The 15,878-nt window shown below is 52.7% G+C and overlaps 7 protein-coding genes across 7 annotated transcripts; 4 read left to right on the top strand and 3 right to left on the bottom strand.

Annotated features, from left to right (window-relative positions):
- Nucleotides 1-825: 825 nt before the first annotated feature.
- Nucleotides 826-1,866, bottom strand: A1O5_09035 (uncharacterized protein; the record flags this gene model as incomplete). Its single annotated transcript, XM_007749615.1, has 1 exon — nt 826-1,866. One exon carries the CDS (start codon nt 1,864-1,866, stop codon nt 826-828), a length of 1,041 nt encoding a protein of 346 aa, XP_007747805.1.
- Nucleotides 1,867-2,879: 1,013 nt separating this feature from the next.
- On the top strand, nt 2,880-4,530 carry A1O5_09034 (uncharacterized protein; the record flags this gene model as incomplete). Its single annotated transcript, XM_007749614.1, has 2 exons — nt 2,880-3,504; nt 3,602-4,530. 2 exons carry the CDS (start codon nt 2,880-2,882, stop codon nt 4,528-4,530), a joined length of 1,554 nt encoding a protein of 517 aa, XP_007747804.1.
- Nucleotides 4,531-6,097: 1,567 nt separating this feature from the next.
- A1O5_09033 (uncharacterized protein) lies at nt 6,098-7,711 on the top strand (the record flags this gene model as incomplete). The annotated part of the gene is made up of 1 exon (XM_007749613.1): nt 6,098-7,711. The coding sequence occupies one exon, from the start codon at nt 6,098-6,100 to the stop codon at nt 7,709-7,711; it is 1,614 nt and encodes a 537-aa protein (XP_007747803.1).
- Nucleotides 7,712-7,750: 39 nt separating this feature from the next.
- A1O5_09032 (uncharacterized protein) lies at nt 7,751-9,185 on the bottom strand (the record flags this gene model as incomplete). Its single annotated transcript, XM_007749612.1, has 3 exons — nt 7,751-8,730; nt 8,786-8,970; nt 9,043-9,185. The coding sequence occupies 3 exons, from the start codon at nt 9,183-9,185 to the stop codon at nt 7,751-7,753; spliced, it is 1,308 nt and encodes a 435-aa protein (XP_007747802.1).
- A 484-nt stretch (nt 9,186-9,669) lies between these two features.
- A1O5_09031 (uncharacterized protein) lies at nt 9,670-10,686 on the top strand (the record flags this gene model as incomplete). Its single annotated transcript, XM_007749611.1, has 1 exon — nt 9,670-10,686. One exon carries the CDS (start codon nt 9,670-9,672, stop codon nt 10,684-10,686), a length of 1,017 nt encoding a protein of 338 aa, XP_007747801.1.
- A 514-nt stretch (nt 10,687-11,200) lies between these two features.
- A1O5_09030 (cell division control protein 45) lies at nt 11,201-13,729 on the top strand (the record flags this gene model as incomplete). The annotated part of the gene is made up of 1 exon (XM_007749610.1): nt 11,201-13,729. The coding sequence occupies one exon, from the start codon at nt 11,201-11,203 to the stop codon at nt 13,727-13,729; it is 2,529 nt and encodes an 842-aa protein (XP_007747800.1).
- A 467-nt stretch (nt 13,730-14,196) lies between these two features.
- Nucleotides 14,197-14,949, bottom strand: A1O5_09029 (uncharacterized protein; the record flags this gene model as incomplete). The annotated part of the gene is made up of 1 exon (XM_007749609.1): nt 14,197-14,949. The coding sequence occupies one exon, from the start codon at nt 14,947-14,949 to the stop codon at nt 14,197-14,199; it is 753 nt and encodes a 250-aa protein (XP_007747799.1).
- Between the last annotated feature and the right edge of the window lie 929 nt (nt 14,950-15,878).

The following is a 15,878-nucleotide window of genomic DNA, read 5'->3' as shown; positions in this document are numbered from 1 at the left end:
GCCCATGTATGTTACAGCATCGATTAGTCAAGACGGAAGAGTTTAGTAATGTAGCTGACTGAGTCGACACAGGGCGAACTGTGGTGGAATGCTCGTGGAAGGCATGATCATGATCATAGTTCAATCACGACCGCCGGTGTTGGATGATTAGAGCTACGAGCATGGGCAGAACAATACCGAGTACAGGCATAGGAACAGGCATAGGAACAGGCATAGGGATAGGGACATGAACCCACGCGAGAAATGATCAGAAGCTGTAAACCAGAGCCTATCCCGATTAAAGAGAGCAACACCAACAACAAGAACAACGACAATGATGACGGTCTTACGCGACGAACCTGGTAAAGGGACGTGGGCTGTGTAATGCCTCGTAAGTGCTCGGATTCGCGGCGACTCGAGGAAGGGTATATTGTCCCTCGGTCTAGCTGTATTGGCGCGACCTGCCGACCACAAGGTAGCTTCTGGACAGCTCGACGTCGGTCAATCGGGCGGTCCGGCCTAGGTCGCATCACGCGGGCGTGGCTGCAAACGGAAAAAAGAGCAGTCTATGTGAGATTTCTCGTTGTTGTGATCCCTGAGTTTGGGGATTGGAGGCTTAGAGCCGCGTCCTCACTGATGCGAAGCCCATACTGTGTTGGCTGCCATTACCAGGGGGGGGGGGGGAATGGCCACTTTTTGACGTCTAGAGAATTGCTCTCGAAGCGTCGATGCTCGATTGAGCTGAGCGATTCAGCCGCAGGCTTTTGTTCTTCGTTCGAAACAACGAAGTGAACATTGGCTCAGGCAGAAGCCGAACCGGGAGCCTTACAGCACTTCCATTGAGCGTTAGTCTTCGTCTTCCTCGTCACTATCGGGGAAATCCAAGTCAAGTTTTCTCTTCGGCTGGGGTGGCTTCGGAGGCTTCCAGGCTTGCGCTTGACTCGTTGAAGGATGTCCTCCAGCCGCAGGAGCACCGTGGTTCTTCTCTCCATCGACGGTCGAGGCTCTCCTTAATTCTGGATTTATCAATTCATCTGCATCCGCCATCTTCCCACCCGTGCCTGTATCCTCTGCGACGTCCTCACTCTCCCTGACCAGCCTCTCCACTTCTGTCTCCAATGCCTCTTGCACAGCTTTGTCCTCATCTTCTCCTAGGCCTCCATCGCCCCCGCGCTGCTGCCTTTGCCGCTCCAGGAACAGCTGGAGCTGGCCCAAGGCGCCGACGCGCAGACTAGCGGCATCAGGGAAGGACATGCCCATTTGTGCGCGTTGAAGGGCAATTGTGTTGTTTATGCGCATCAGTTCTGCCGTTGTTTCGGCCGTGCGGTTTTCATCTCTGCCCTCCTCTGTTCTCTCAACTGCGACTTCACCCGTGGCCGAGGGTTCCACTCCATTTAGAGCTGCAGTTGGAGATGTTTGATCCTGGTTGGTTTTTGCGGCGATCTTCCTCCGTAGCGATTCAGCTTCAGCTTCCCTCGCTGCGATGGTGTTGTGTTTGCCTATCCTGGCAGCGAAGGTGAGGAGGGTGTGGTAATCGACTTCGGCGACTTGCGAGTCCCCATCTTCGCCTTCTTCGTCCGAATCGGAGTCGAGAATCGACGGGTTGATTTGGCCGATATCCTGCTTGAACGAAACACACTTTCGAATCGTGTCCTTTAATTGCTCTTGTAATGTAGCGACTTCAGCACGGAGGTTGAGTATGCGTGCATAATTGTGTTGATGGCGCTGCAGCAAAGAGAGAGCAGAGGAAAGGTCGTCGTCATCGGCGATGAGGTCTTTGGCGAGTTGCGGGGCATTGGCGAAGGTATTGGTTTGGGTGAAGGACGCGACTAGGGCATTGAGGTGAGTCTCAATCGAGTTCAAGGGCCGAAGAACGAGTGACTCCATGATGGCTGTGCGGGAGGACTCCGCAGTGTGATTCAGATCGTCATCAGCAACGATGGCAAAGACTAGGCACAGAATTAGGATGTTCAGATGCGTGGTTGTGGCTGCAATGCAACATTTTCGGTCAGAGGCGCGGGCGGAACAGGGCCGAGGCGATGGACGCGACGGTTGCGAGGGAAGCTTCGGCCTTGGCACACGCGTGACTTTCCGTCGACGTCCCATCACCATGGACCTGGGATCAACTGCACACCCACCAGCATCACTAGACGCATCTCTGGCTCAATCAGCATCTCACACGCCTTCTCTCTCCTACACTCTGATCCCTCTAGCATGCACATGCTGCTCCCCGTGATACTATCATCCCATCATCCCAAGTTCGACCGATCCCGTCAACGGCCCCGCATCTTCCAGCTGCCGGCGGTCGCCATTCATCGAACTGCCGGCGGCAGCGCCGCAACCTGCATGCAGTAGTAGTTTCTGCATGGTAACGGTCAAATCATCTTCCACATGTCATATCAATTGAGGTCTCCCAACACTTCTCATTTGCAGTGGCTTACATGGAAACCAATGCGCAGCTTTTGTTTGGCCCGTATGGGTAATCTTTGCATCATCCCTGCTTTGACAGCTAACTCGATCCAGTGATGCTGCCCTGACACGATGGCCAGGGAGAGTGCCACGTATCTCAACTATTGAACCCTTTGGTCCGATCAAGATACCCGACAGGACATTTCAACCGCAGGACCCAGGACGCATGAATCAACAGCCAACCGCATTTTATATCCCTGGTGGCATCATCCTTGGAGGAACTGCATGCATGGAGAGGTCCTCGGATGTTAATGATAGGTGGGTAGGCTGGTCTCGCATATTTTCAACTCGGTTCTGTCTGAGGAGATCAAAGGGGACTTCAAGGTACAGGCTTGCATTTGTTCAGCGCCTATTCGTCTCTCCCCTCTTCGTGTCACCCTCCCTCACGCTGTGTCTTGCGTTGTGTAGCAGTCCTACACTGAACCAACAAGATGTTGTTATCACCTCTCTTGTCCAAGGACAATGTTGTCTTCGGGCTTCAAATCCTTGTTCCAACCATCATTGTTTATATCCTGGGCTACGCCATCTATAATCGCTATTTCCACCCATTGAGGGATATACCTGGACCGTTTTGGGCCTCGGTTACCAGTCTCTGGTACTTTAGAGCCGTGCGAAATGGTCGAGGACAAGACTACCAACTGCCCATCCACAAGAAATATGGCACCATGGTCCGGCTTGCTCCGAACCAGGTTCAAATCTCGGACGCCTCTGCAATCGAGACAATCTATGGTCCGAAGTATGAGTTTACCAAGGGCGACTTTTACAACAATTTCCTCACCCATATTTCTAAGCGAAAGGACAGCTTCGCTGAACGGGATGAGGCAGCTCACACCTGGCGACGGCGGACAGTAGCGCATTTGTACACTCAGGCTGCCGTTCTGGAATACGAGCCCTGTGTCGACAGGGTCATCGCCCTCTTCCGCAAGCAGATGGACCAATTTGCCGAGACAGGCGAGGTCTTCGATGTATCAGTTTGGATTCGCAAGTACACATTTGATATTATTGGCGAGATCTTTTACGGTCGCGAAGGTGGCTTTGGTTTCATCAGAGATAACAGTAAGTCCCTGTCTCGTTGAAAGACTGTTCCATTTTCGAAGGGGCGGGCGGCATTAGAGCTGGATGGTATCAGCCCAGCGTTAACGGATACCTACAGTCGACTATAACAACTGGTGCCACCTGATGGACGTCATGCCCAATCCAGCCGCTGCACTGAACAATCTCCCGTGGGGTTTCCGGAATCTATATTTCTTGTCCCAGATGATCTATCCAGCAACTCGCGCTGGAGCGAAGGGATTCTTTACCGTTATTGACCAATCCCACGCGGCCGTGAAGCAACGCCTAGACGACATGGCAGCGGGGAGACCATATAATAGAAACGACGTCCTCAGCAAACTCATTGACATTGCGAACGACCCGAAGAACGACTTTGGCATTCTCGACGTCACCACGGAAATCTGGGCGATGATTTGGGCAGGCTCCGACACCACGTACATTGCACTGACCTCGATTTTCTACTACCTGCATAAAAATCCGTACACTCTCGCCAAACTCCGCGCTGAAATCGAAGAGGCCTTTACAAACGGCACGCTGAAATACCCCATCCGCTACAACGATGCTATCAAACTACCCTACCTCCATGCGGTCGTCCGCGAAGCAATGCGCATGCATGGCTCGCTTGGCACGGGCCTGCCTCGCGTTGTACCTTACCCCGGCGTGGAGATCTGCGGGCGCTTCTTCCCAGGCGGCACGACCGTGCTAATGAACGCGAACGCCGTGCATTTCGACACGTCGGTCTTCGGCGCCGACGCCGAACAGTTCATCCCCGAGCGCTGGTTCCGAGACGGCGAGAAGGCGGCGGCCAACATGGAGAGGCACATGATGCACTTTGGGTACGGCAAGAGGATCTGCATCGGGAAACACATCACCACCACCGAGATGTACAAACTGTTGCCGGCCGTCTTGCGGGATTTCGAATTCGAGATGCACATGGACGGCAAGGAGTGGACCGTTTGGCAGGGCTGGTTCCACCAGCAGAAGAACGTCATGGTCACCGTCAGGAGGAGGCACGGAGACCAGGTGTGAGTGCTTGAGCTGCGTGAGTTACATACATACATTCTTGTAGGTATGTTTCAGCGGACATGTCATGTCGATCAGATCAAAAGGGGGTGGTGTGAATCAATTTGAGAGAGAGCACCCCAGTTAGTTAGTTTCCCACAATGTATTGCGCTCGATCTTCTGGCGCGGTGGAGTCTTTGCTGCCAGGTATGTTATGTGCCCATGTCCGTTGTGGAAACCAGAAACAAGTCCACGACCTCTCTCCATAGTCTTTGGATCTCAACGTCTGCTCCTCCTCTTCCTCTCCCTCTACTCCAGTCGTTCAAAGCAATCTTCACTTGATGCTTCTGTTGGATTTTCTCACCCTCGCCAAATAAGAAGTGCGTCGACGACGTTTTGCTCCCAGGAACCCCCGAGCTCGAGCTCGAGCCCGAGCCAGGCTTTCAACAAACAAAGCTGGAGCAAATCCGACAGACTCTTGTCCCAGCAGCAAGAACTCGCACGGAGCCTCGCCGGACGAGAGCAGATGTCGGAAACCCCGACACAATGTCGTGCTCGATGCCGCCGCCACCGAAGGCTGTATTTGCGCTTCTTCTTGTTGCCGCTGGTGCTGGTCATATTCGCCTACAAGTACTACTCTGTACAGAGTATAGGATTCTCGCTTCACGACCAATGGGGGCATTCATGTACTGGGACGCCTTTTGTGGCTGTGCAACCTGTTCGAAGGATTCCCGTACAAGTACACACATTTGTGACTTTTCAGCTCTGACCGTTTGGCAAGCCGCTGCTCCGCCCGTTATTAGTCAGTGGATCCTTCTCCAGAGCTGCATCTACAAAAACGCCAGCTCCTGCCCCCTCGTTTGGCTTCCTTCTCTGAGAAATTCTTAGAACGTATCAAACAAGGATCCTCATTTCCACTGGACAGAATCTCCTTTAAACTGCGTTTGTTGTCATCGCTTATGCTGCAAAAACGTCGAGATATTTTCGACCTCTCTCAACCTCGAGTTAGCCCACGATGGAATGTCATCCTGCCGTGCGCGTAAGGCGACTTCTAAGGCGTCGGCTTGTTCGCACTAGACCTATGGTGACTCCAGACTCTGGCGACTCTTTCTCAGCCCCCATAAATCCACACTACAAAAAGCCAGCCGTTCGTCCTTGCTTACATTGTGTTATGTCGAATGACCGGGTAAGGTTCTGGCCTGAGCAGAGACTTGCGGTGATGAGCTAACTCTGCAAGTGCGACGGCGACGAACCCTGCGGAGCCTGCAGATCTGATGAGAATTCGAAAGTTTGGCCATGTATCAGAACATATGGAGATCCTGCTTCATATCATCTAGACGGGTGTTTCTTCTGTGCCGATTCAAAGCAGTACACCCATTCTGCATTGTGTCTCCATATGCACCACTCTCACTCATCGCAAGATAAGAAATGGGAGTTCGATGCGAGTAGATGGGCCTCCAAATATGGTAAAGTGAGATGCGAAGACTGCGAAAGAGGTGTCTCATATGAAAGCCCCCTTCTGGCTGCTGTGCATGCTTATGTGGAGCACGTGAGAGCATTGGCATCAACACCCCAATATTTTCCGACATTCAACATGAAGCACCTGTCATCGTTCCTTTTCCTAGGAGTGCCACAGGAGGCGAACTTAGAGACTCAGAATCAAACTCCCAGAGTACAGAATGAGAAAGCGATCGCGAATGAAGATGAAGGGTGTCCAAAAGGCGTGCTGGAAGGAGAAACCGCCATCCGAGCTCCTTCTGGAGATTCCAAGCAGAGCATTTCTTCAACATTTCGCTCAATCGAGGGCCTGTCTGGTCGAAAACTAGCAATGACTTCGAGCTCCACCGTTCCTGACCCAGTCACTCGCCGTTGGGAACCCCAAGATGGGATGACCTGTAGCATTAATGACAACGACAGGCAGCAGAGAGGAGCTCTAGACCGCATCAACTCGGCTTTGGTCCGGCCATTCACCGCTGCGACGCGATCGGCGCTGACGGCAGCGACTGAAGACACCCCAACTGCACCACTTGTGAAAGAAGGGCTTGATGGTTTCTTTCCGTCGTGCTCCCCCCCAGGTAACGAGAGTGATCAGGACGACCTCGTCAGTTTCTCCAGCCATATGGAGGCAAACCAAGCCATAAGGAATGCCGGCGAGGTGAATGCTGATATAGAATTCACAACCACCACCCCATCACTGGCCCAAGAGATGGATATATTTTCCTCCGGCGAGGAGTCGTTCGTGTTCAATTCTCAATCCCCACCATGCATGGACTCCGAAAGTGAAAGAGAGATTGAAAACCTGGCTTCAGGGGTTGTACAAGACTTGATGCAAGGGTTCGTTTCTGCAAGCCGAGGGATGAATCTATGCACCCCTCCGACCTCGCAAGGATCATCGACAAGCTCGAACTGTGGGGAGCAGGTTGCGGTAGGGTCTCGGCCGTCAACTGAACAGGCGGCTGGGATAACTCGATCGTCCGAAAAGAAGAAACGGCGTGCACATGACAATAAAGACGAGCCAAGAAGACCACGGAGACCACGCATCGAGAGTCCGATCCCGGATGATATTGCGTCAGATGGTCTTCTTGCCTGTCCTTATGCCAAATACGACCCAAACAGATATTCAGAAATGAACCAGAATTTGCACGAAAAACCATATCGCCGATGCCGAAGCGTATGTCTAACAAACATTCCCCGGCTGAAGCAGCACCTGTACAGAGTCCATCGGCGACCTGAATATTACTGTTCATCCTGCTATGCCGAATTCGAGTCGGAAAGCGAATGCGGTGTCCACGCTCGGGCCAGGCCTGCCTGCATTTTGAGGGATTGCCCCTTTCAAGAGAAGATGAGCCACGAACAGTACAAAGCAGTCAAGCGAAGGAAAATGCGCAGGGAAGCCACGTCCGTGTGGTTTGGAATCTTCGACATCCTCTTCCCCGGTGCAAAACGTCCCCATACTCCCTATGTGGATTGCGCAAATTCCCCGGCCACAATGCAGAGTGTCCGAGATTACAACACCTTTCTCGAGAACCATCTACCCCAGAGACTCTCTGAAAGGATGGGCGGCCCGCTTTTCGGCGGTGATCCTATGATGTTTCAGTGGCTCGTAAACATGGCTCTCGAGGAGACTTTGCCGACTGTTCTGCGAGAGTTGCAGGACTCATACCAAACGCCAAGGTCTGCGGAGTTGACCGACGATGATTCCAGTTGATACAATGGGGCATGATGTCTTCTGCCAGCTAAAGGTCATTCATGGTTTCCGGAAGTAGTTCGCAAGGGTGTTTTTCTGTGGACTCTTTTCGACAGTCTTGACTTTCTTTGCTCTCGGCTCAACCGCGTCATCGGCCTTCTCTGGCTTTTCACCAATCTTTAACAAAACCATCAACTCTTCGAAAGCTTCGGCAGGCACAACTCCACCGCTGGCTTCTTTATGACCTCTGGCAAAGCTCTCTCCGAGCCGATCTCTCAGGCCGTCGGATGAAAGATCTGCAGCAGCTTTCAAGCTCTCAATGATGTTGACAGGTGGATGCCTCGACCTTGCGCATCGGGCGATACGACAGGAGAAGTTCACCATCCCAGGGACGTAACCCGAATTGGCGCAAAGGACTATTTCTAAGGCCTTTGAGTTGAGATACCCGGCCCAACGAGTGGCAATGACCGGATGGACCTGCGCACGTGTGTTGATCCGCAGGACAGCAATTCGTCCATCAGGGCTGAATTTTGGAGGAGTATGCGTGTTTAACTCGACCTCTGCATTTATCTCTGCACGGGCACTTTGAAGTCGGCCATTGCTTAACAAGTCTTTGGGGTCTTTTGATCGGAGAAGAGCAGTCCATGCAGTGATAACATCATATTTGGCGGTTCGCCTGGGTGCATTGACGAGCGAGGTTGCATCATTGATGGATTTCTTGGTGAATGCTTTGAATGTTTCTTTCATGTCGGGGAATGGCGGAGACCACTTTAGGGTGTTTCCAAGGTCGCCATGAGTGCCGATACAGGCAAGGTAGGCACAGGATGAGGTAATGTCCGGGGCAAGAGTCTTGCAGATCTCGTAGGTGAGAAGGGACGATGTTGAAACCGGCGGATAATGGCAGGCAGAGACCACCTGTGCACCTTCGGGAAAGTGGTCGCTCAAATGATGGTCGATGATCAAAGATTTCGTGGACTGCAAATCGACAACGGGTGGCGCTGCTATAGATCCTTGGTCGAGCACGACGACATACGCCGGACCTTGATTGATTGTTAGAAGATGCATTCAATCAATTGGATGCTCACCCTCAACTACCTTTAGCGGCCATAGCTTCCCGCTCTGGCTGACTATGGATTGAAGAACCCTTCTGAATAAGATGGACGTCGATCAAGGATGGCTCGAGACCGAGGCTCGTCAGCGTCCGATATAGGATGACGCCCGATGAGAGACCGTCGGCGTCTTTGTCTGGTACAATCAGAGCTTTCTTGCCACTTGCGGCGCTGTTCAAGTTAGCATTGCGGCCCACGAGTTCGAGGTTCGGACGAGGGCAAATCGAAAAGGGCGGGTCACACCATTCCTTTATGAATGCTCTGGCATCCCCCATGGCGGCCGCCGGAGCAGGCCAGATGGGTTTCCCCGTATCATCACGTCGTGGCTCAACATCGCAGTAATCTGGGAGTTGAGGGCGAGCTTTGGCAGTGGCGGATCGCTTCATTCCTCGCCAGCCATCGAATGGCGACGGGCAGGGAGCGGTACGAAGGAAGTAACTCAAACGCAGTGAGAGCGGCGCAGATGCTTGACGAAAGGTTCGACTCAGCCCGGGACTCGAGGTCCAGCAACGGACTGTGTTGGACGGCATCCAGTAGCTGTGAGAGTTGCAAGAATGGTCAGACGACCACGACTCATGACGCTTTCTAGAATGACCAGTTGTCTGACAGGACATTTTACGCCACGTGCTCCGTTGAAAGGCAACGAAGGCTCCGGATCGACGTGTCTGACAACCCAAGATGTGCGGCGAGGCGGGCAGGGAATGAGTCAGCAGGGCAAGGCAACCTCGTTCTTTTATCTGCTTCGACTCTCTTCCTTCTCCGCATCTCCGTTCATCTCTTCCTCGCACTCGGCGCAGATAGTTTATATGATGCGAAGAGCTATGAGCGCCTCGGGCGTTTTGTTTGTGTGTAACTTCTGAATCCTTCTCCATGGCATCCGTCAGCTTTGTAGCCTTTCTGCTCCTTCTCTTCTGCCTGGGTGGCTACTCAGTTCCTGCCTACCTCCGCGCCGATCATCAATCACCACGCTCCTACGCCGCGATTGGGGATTCTTACGCTTCGGGAGCTGGAGCGGGCACACCCGGATGGCCACCATATGCAGACTTCCGGTGTGGGCGTTATTCTGACGCGTATCCCATCCAAGTCGCCAACAACTCTCTGATCAACATCGACAAGTCCAGATTCAAGCACCTTGCATGTGGCGGGTTGACTAGCACCGTCATCCTGCGAGACCAGGTCCCTTATATCGGCGACTCGGACCTTGTTACCCTGACGGCCAGCGGGAATGATGTCAACTTTTTTGTGGTTTTGAATGAGTGCGTCTATCATTGGCAGCCGTCGATTGGCTGTGAAGCCCAGCTTGTCAAGGCCCGAGAAATCATCGAGACAACGGCGCTTCAAAATCTCGAGAACATCATCTCCGGAGCCGTCCGGAATCTGAAACCCGGCGCGCTTCTGGTCGTTACTGGCTATGCTCGGTTTTTCAATGAGGACACGGACTATTGCGACACTGCCACCTTCAGTCAAACCAGGCCATTGGACTACCTGACTAAATCCAAGAGAAGGGAACTCAACCAGCTGGTGATGATGTTGAACGACGTGATCAAAGCGACGACAGAGCTTCATGGCGCTGTTTATCTGGATATTGATGGTGCCTTCGATGGCCACCGGTTTTGCGAGCCCGGGGTCGAGGAACCACAGATTGACAGGAGCGCTACTTGGTTCTTCAACATGCCTCCGCCCAAGGCTGCAGAGTCCCTTGGAGGCTCTACGTCTCAAAACCCTTTGGGTGACGAAGAGGGTATGCCTGACCCTCAAGTCGTTCCTGAATGGCCGGAAATGAAAAAGTGGAGGGTTTTCCATCCTACTGGTCCTGGACATCATGGCATCTCGGAGGTGGTTGTGGGGGAGATTGTCCGCCGTTCGAGCCCTCATCGCCGTGAATAAGGCCGTGGAATGCCAGAAGCATGAGGAGGATGCGGGGGATAATGCAGCTTTGTTGTTGAGTTTGTGAGCGTTTTGTAAGGATATGCAAGTGTCTGTACTTTGAGCGATTCTTGGATTTCTGTACAGCTTTGAAGGATTATTTTGTCTCGTCTACTCTGTCCTTCTGATTGTAGCCGATCGATCGGTCCATCTGTGTGATGAGAGGCTTGGTGGGTCTGGGCTGCGGCCGGAATCCGGCGAGCGGGATGACGTTGTTAGCAACAAAACTCGGGGACGCGTCTCTTCACACGCGACGGGTCTAATCGCTTCCGTGCCATAACTAATAACTCACCTCAAGCATAATCCTTCCGACGCAGTCACAGACACACACGGACGACAGAATTAGGGCACCCCTTGACGCGATACACTTCCCAGAGACGACCCTCTTTATAATGTGCTGCTAATTCTTCATCGTAATGCCCTGCAACACCACGGTCAAACAACCACCAGAATTACTCGCGACTCCAATCCCGTCATGTACCTCCCGCGCCCGTTGATCTCACACCTCTATACAAACCTCATCCGCTCTTACCATCCGCTCTCTCCTCCCGTCCTGCTTCTGGTTGCTCTCGAACCTGATTCATTATGCGCGTGCCGCATCATAACAGCGCTGCTCAAGCGCGACTACATCCCTCACAAGATACAGCCGGTCTCGGGATATGCAGACCTGTCCAAGGCCGGCGAAGAACTGGTGCGGCCCATGAAAACTACAGAGGGCGGTAGTGGTGGCCTCGTCATCTGTCTCGGTGTCGGAGGACTAGTTGACCTAGGGGCTCTTCTAGGTTTAGAGGGCGAAGAGTCGAGTGAGACAATGTGCGGAGTCGAAGTGTGGGTGCTGGATGCAAGAAGACCGTACAATCTGGACAATGTCTTTGGCGGGCAACCAATTGAAGCACCTTTGGGCGACATCATCAACGAAGCGAGACCACGCGCTCGGGGAGTGGAGAAAGGATGCATCCAAAAATCCTATAAGTCCGGCAAGGGTGGCATAATAGTCTTTGATGATGGAGACATTGCTGGCGACCTAGAAACAGAGAGAAACGCGTACTGTGCGCTGGCAGAAATGCCTCAGGTCGATCAAGATGAAAGCGATGGTGATGATGAAAGGGAAGAAGAGGAAGGAGCTCAAGACAGCTCGTCATCCAGAAAACGGAAGTCCTGGTCCGATCGCGATAAGGAAGGTGAAGACAGCGAAGGAGACGAAGAAAGACCGCGTCAACGACGGAGGAGCAACTCAGGATCCTCTATTGGGTCCCCGCGAAGCCGAAGTCCTTCTTCCTCTCAACCAGTGTCACCAGCGTCCAAACCACAGTCACCCAAACCACAGACAGCAATACAGCTACGCAGACGACTACGAAAGTTACGGGAGGAACATGAATCGGTGCTCAGGCAATACAGCAGTTTAGGTACTTCCTACTCTGAGCCAGTCTCCACTCTGGCGTATTCTCTGGCGTCAGACCTGGGGCGCGAAGACAATGACATCCTGTGGCTTGCTATCATTGGCGTCACCTCGCTCGAGTTGTCTGGCCACACATCGACCGGTCTTGGGACAGATGTTTCAAGAGAAATGGCCCTCCCACATGAGCAGCACAGAGGATGGCGGACAACGCGGTCTTCCCAAACATATGCTCTACTCCGCGACGAGGTCAGACGTCTGAATCCCCCACCAGCCGATCAGTCACCTGCAATATCACCCGGTACTGGCGGCTCAAGTTCACCCAGCGACACCTCCATCCGACTGACACCGGATCCGCGATTTCTTCTTCTAAGGCATTGGTCTCTATATGACAGCATGATGCATTCCCCTTATCTTGCCTCTCGATTGCATATCTGGAACGAATCCGGTGTCAAGCGACTGCACAAACTCCTTGCCAAGATGGGGGTGTCTTTGACTCAATGCAAACAGACTTACACACACATGGACATGGATCTCAAGAAAACGCTCCGTGACCGCCTTCTGAAGTATGCTGGCGTCTATGGCCTCGACGGCCTTGTCCCTTCTGGGTCAGGGCGAGCAGCGTACGAACAAGAAGGATGGGGCTTCATCCGCTCCTGGGGCTGGAAAGCCCAACTCTCGGCCGTCGACGTGGGTGTCATACTGGGAGCAATACTTGACGTCGGCATAAATAACATGTCAACTGTCTCGACAATGTCCTCCTCTTCGACGTCATATGCAACTTCCTCACAACAAACAAGCACCTCTGATGACATTCCCGAGCGCTCGGAAACACTGCTCCCACGCTTCTTCGCCGCTTATGATGCCCTCGCGCCAAACCATCCCACACATCTCCTCACGGCCATCCCGGCAGCGCAGCATCTTCTGCGCTCAATCCTTCGCACCGGCTCTTCCTTGCTGATGAAACACCAGATCCGCCATTTACGTGCTTTTCGTATGGGCGTCGTCAAAGAAGGACCAGATCTGGCCCTTTTTGCGAACAGTCCCGGAGCGTTAGTAAAGTTAGCGTTGTGGGTCGGTGAAGCGATTGCGGTGAGTGAGAGAGATAAAAGTGGCAGAGAACCGCCAACACCATTGGTTCTTGCAGCATTGGATGAGGCGAGAGGGACGTACATTGTTGTGGGCACCGGTGGAGGAGTTGGTGGCGGAGAGGATATCGAAACAAGGAAGGAGAAGGAGGAACGACGGAAAAGGAGAGAGGAACAAAGGGAGAAGAAGAGGAAGATCAGAGAGGAGAAACGCGCCGCCCGAAAGGCACAAAGGGAATTATTGGGCGACGACTCTGATGCCGAGGAGGAAGACACAGAATCTGAATCAGAGCCTGATTCCGAGTCGGACGACGACCAAGAAGACGAAGCAGAACAAGAGAGGAGACGCAAGCGAGGATATGGCCACAATCGGTTTGGTATTGCTTTTCAAGAGGTTGTCGGGGAGACGAACGCGCGGGTCAGGATTGATTCCTTTGATCACTGCCTAGTAGAGGTGAAGAAGGAGGATCTCGCCGGGTTTCTGGAGGGTCTGAGTCTGAAGGCTGTTGTTGGACGTTGATCTAGTCTCTGTGTGAGCTGGATCGGAAGGAGATGGGGATGGAGATGGATATTCGGATGATTAAGATGATGGTGGCCGTTGAGAGAGTACATTGAGAGCAAGCAGGGTGTACTTTGTGTTTGGGCATCGTTTTTCGTTGGAAGATGTGCGAAGTTTGATGGCTCATGTTACGACTGTGGACTAAGGATGAAAGCTGATGAATTCGGGTGAAAGGGCTTTCTGGGCGTGAAATGGAACACTTGATGCCCAGATGCGTTTGTATGCCCATCGTGTCTTTGTTCAATTTCTCGCTGCATGGCGACGCGGGTCGGAACAAGATACATACATAACATACTCGGCGTCTGATGGATACAATCTGTTCAGGTTGCGAAAGAAACATCATTACTGCCCCTTGAATGTAGCATATTCTTTCACTTGGTCAACGGTAATATGTCCACCGACGATGCTCCTCACCATCTCGTCTAACCCTAGATAGCCTCCATCGACTGGCCCAGGAGGTCCGTCACAGTCCCCACACTCCAGCCTCGTCTCCTCAGCTCTGACAAGACAACCCTCAACATAGGCGCCGTCCACTTTCTATCATGAATGACGATGGTCGCGCCTGGTGTCATGCTACCAAGAATATGCCAGGCATTCAACTTGGCCCATGGAATCTGCGCGTCCCAGGGATAAATGCTTCCTAGGACGAGCTTGTACTTTAGATACGGTTGTTCCAGGAGGGAGAACATTGCTGCGTTGAAGAAGCCGCTCCCAGGACGGAAATACCTGGGCGGCTTCACAACAGATGGAAGATCCAGATCCAGTGCCGACGCGTAGATGTCTTCGATCTGTCTCGCCACGGCTTGGATCTGTCGCGCGAGTTCTTCAGGCGGGATGCGTACGGACGGTTCATCATGCATGGCGTGGTTTGCCAGTTCATGACCGTCCATGACCAATTCTCTCAGGATCTCCTCGCGGCCGGGGATATGTGACCCGATCACGAAGAATGTGGCCTTGACACCGTGCGCCTTGAGGACTCGCTGGATTTCTAGAGTGTGAGGAGAAGGCCCATCGTCGATGGTCAGGGCCACCATCTTTTTATCAGTTGGGACGTAGAATAGGATGCTGGGGTAGCGGGCTTGAAGCCAACAGATTAGCCATTTTGGTGGTTTGTAGATGATGGAGATCAGTGACGAGATTGCGAGACTGAACAGAATCAGGGTGATGAAGACGGTCGTCATAGAGGGAGTAGACTAAGACGTTCCGTGTTTAGACGCTATTTATATCGCTTCTCTCCTTGGAGATATGGTTCCCAGGGGGGAGGAGAATGATTGGGAGAGAAGATGAAGGCGTGTGACGCTGGCAAGGCTGAACGTTCGCAAAACGGGTATTCAGCACGGACACGCCCCAAAGGGGAAACTTCTCCATCCAGGAAGAAAAACTGGCTCCGCCCATCATAGCAAGGCTGCAGGACAAACCTTACTAACTACATACTTGGTATGCCCTTCGTATTCGGCACAGGTACCGAACGAGAAAGGCCACGTTCTATTTCACACAAGCCTCGATCTATGTACCTGTCCTGCAAGCTTCTTGTACCCAGTACTCCTCGAGCTCTGCACGGAGGCACCAAAGGGGCAAAGTTCCGCAAAGGAGTTGTCACTCCCAGGGTGATCAGCGACGGTTGGCTTGCCATGGGTAGACAAGGTACGGCGCTCAAGTCAACCATACTCATACATAGGTATACCGAGAACAACAGAATCCATGATCATCTCATTTATCATCTTTGTCAGCTATTATCTTGTTCACCAACAGAACTAATATCGTCGACCGCGAAATTGCGCGCTCTCGCCAAAATTGAAAGGAAGTGAGACAAGAAACCGAGCGAGGAAGGTCGCTGAGCGTTCGGCGAAAATCCTGATGGAAAAGGGAGATTTCTCCTGCCTAGCACATTCGCATCGGCTGGGCAAGCTAAGTATTCCCTCCCCTTTTGATCATTTCTTTCCTTCCTTCCGGCAAGACGCCTTGCCAAGTGTCGTGCTCGCTGCATGTTGCAGACGAACGCATTGCACTGAGGCACCGCGTTCGGCACGATGAGCTCCATACATACGAGGGAAGGATTCGGCGGTTCGTCAAAGTCCTTAGTAGACTTCACTCTACTTCATGATTTGGG

Source organism: Cladophialophora psammophila, assembly GCF_000585535.1.
Source record: "Cladophialophora psammophila CBS 110553 chromosome Unknown aczJe-supercont1.15, whole genome shotgun sequence".
Lineage (NCBI taxonomy): Eukaryota > Fungi > Ascomycota > Eurotiomycetes > Chaetothyriales > Herpotrichiellaceae > Cladophialophora > Cladophialophora psammophila.
The sequence above is the reverse complement of the archived record's forward strand: the minus strand, read 5'-3'. Positions and strand labels throughout refer to the sequence as shown.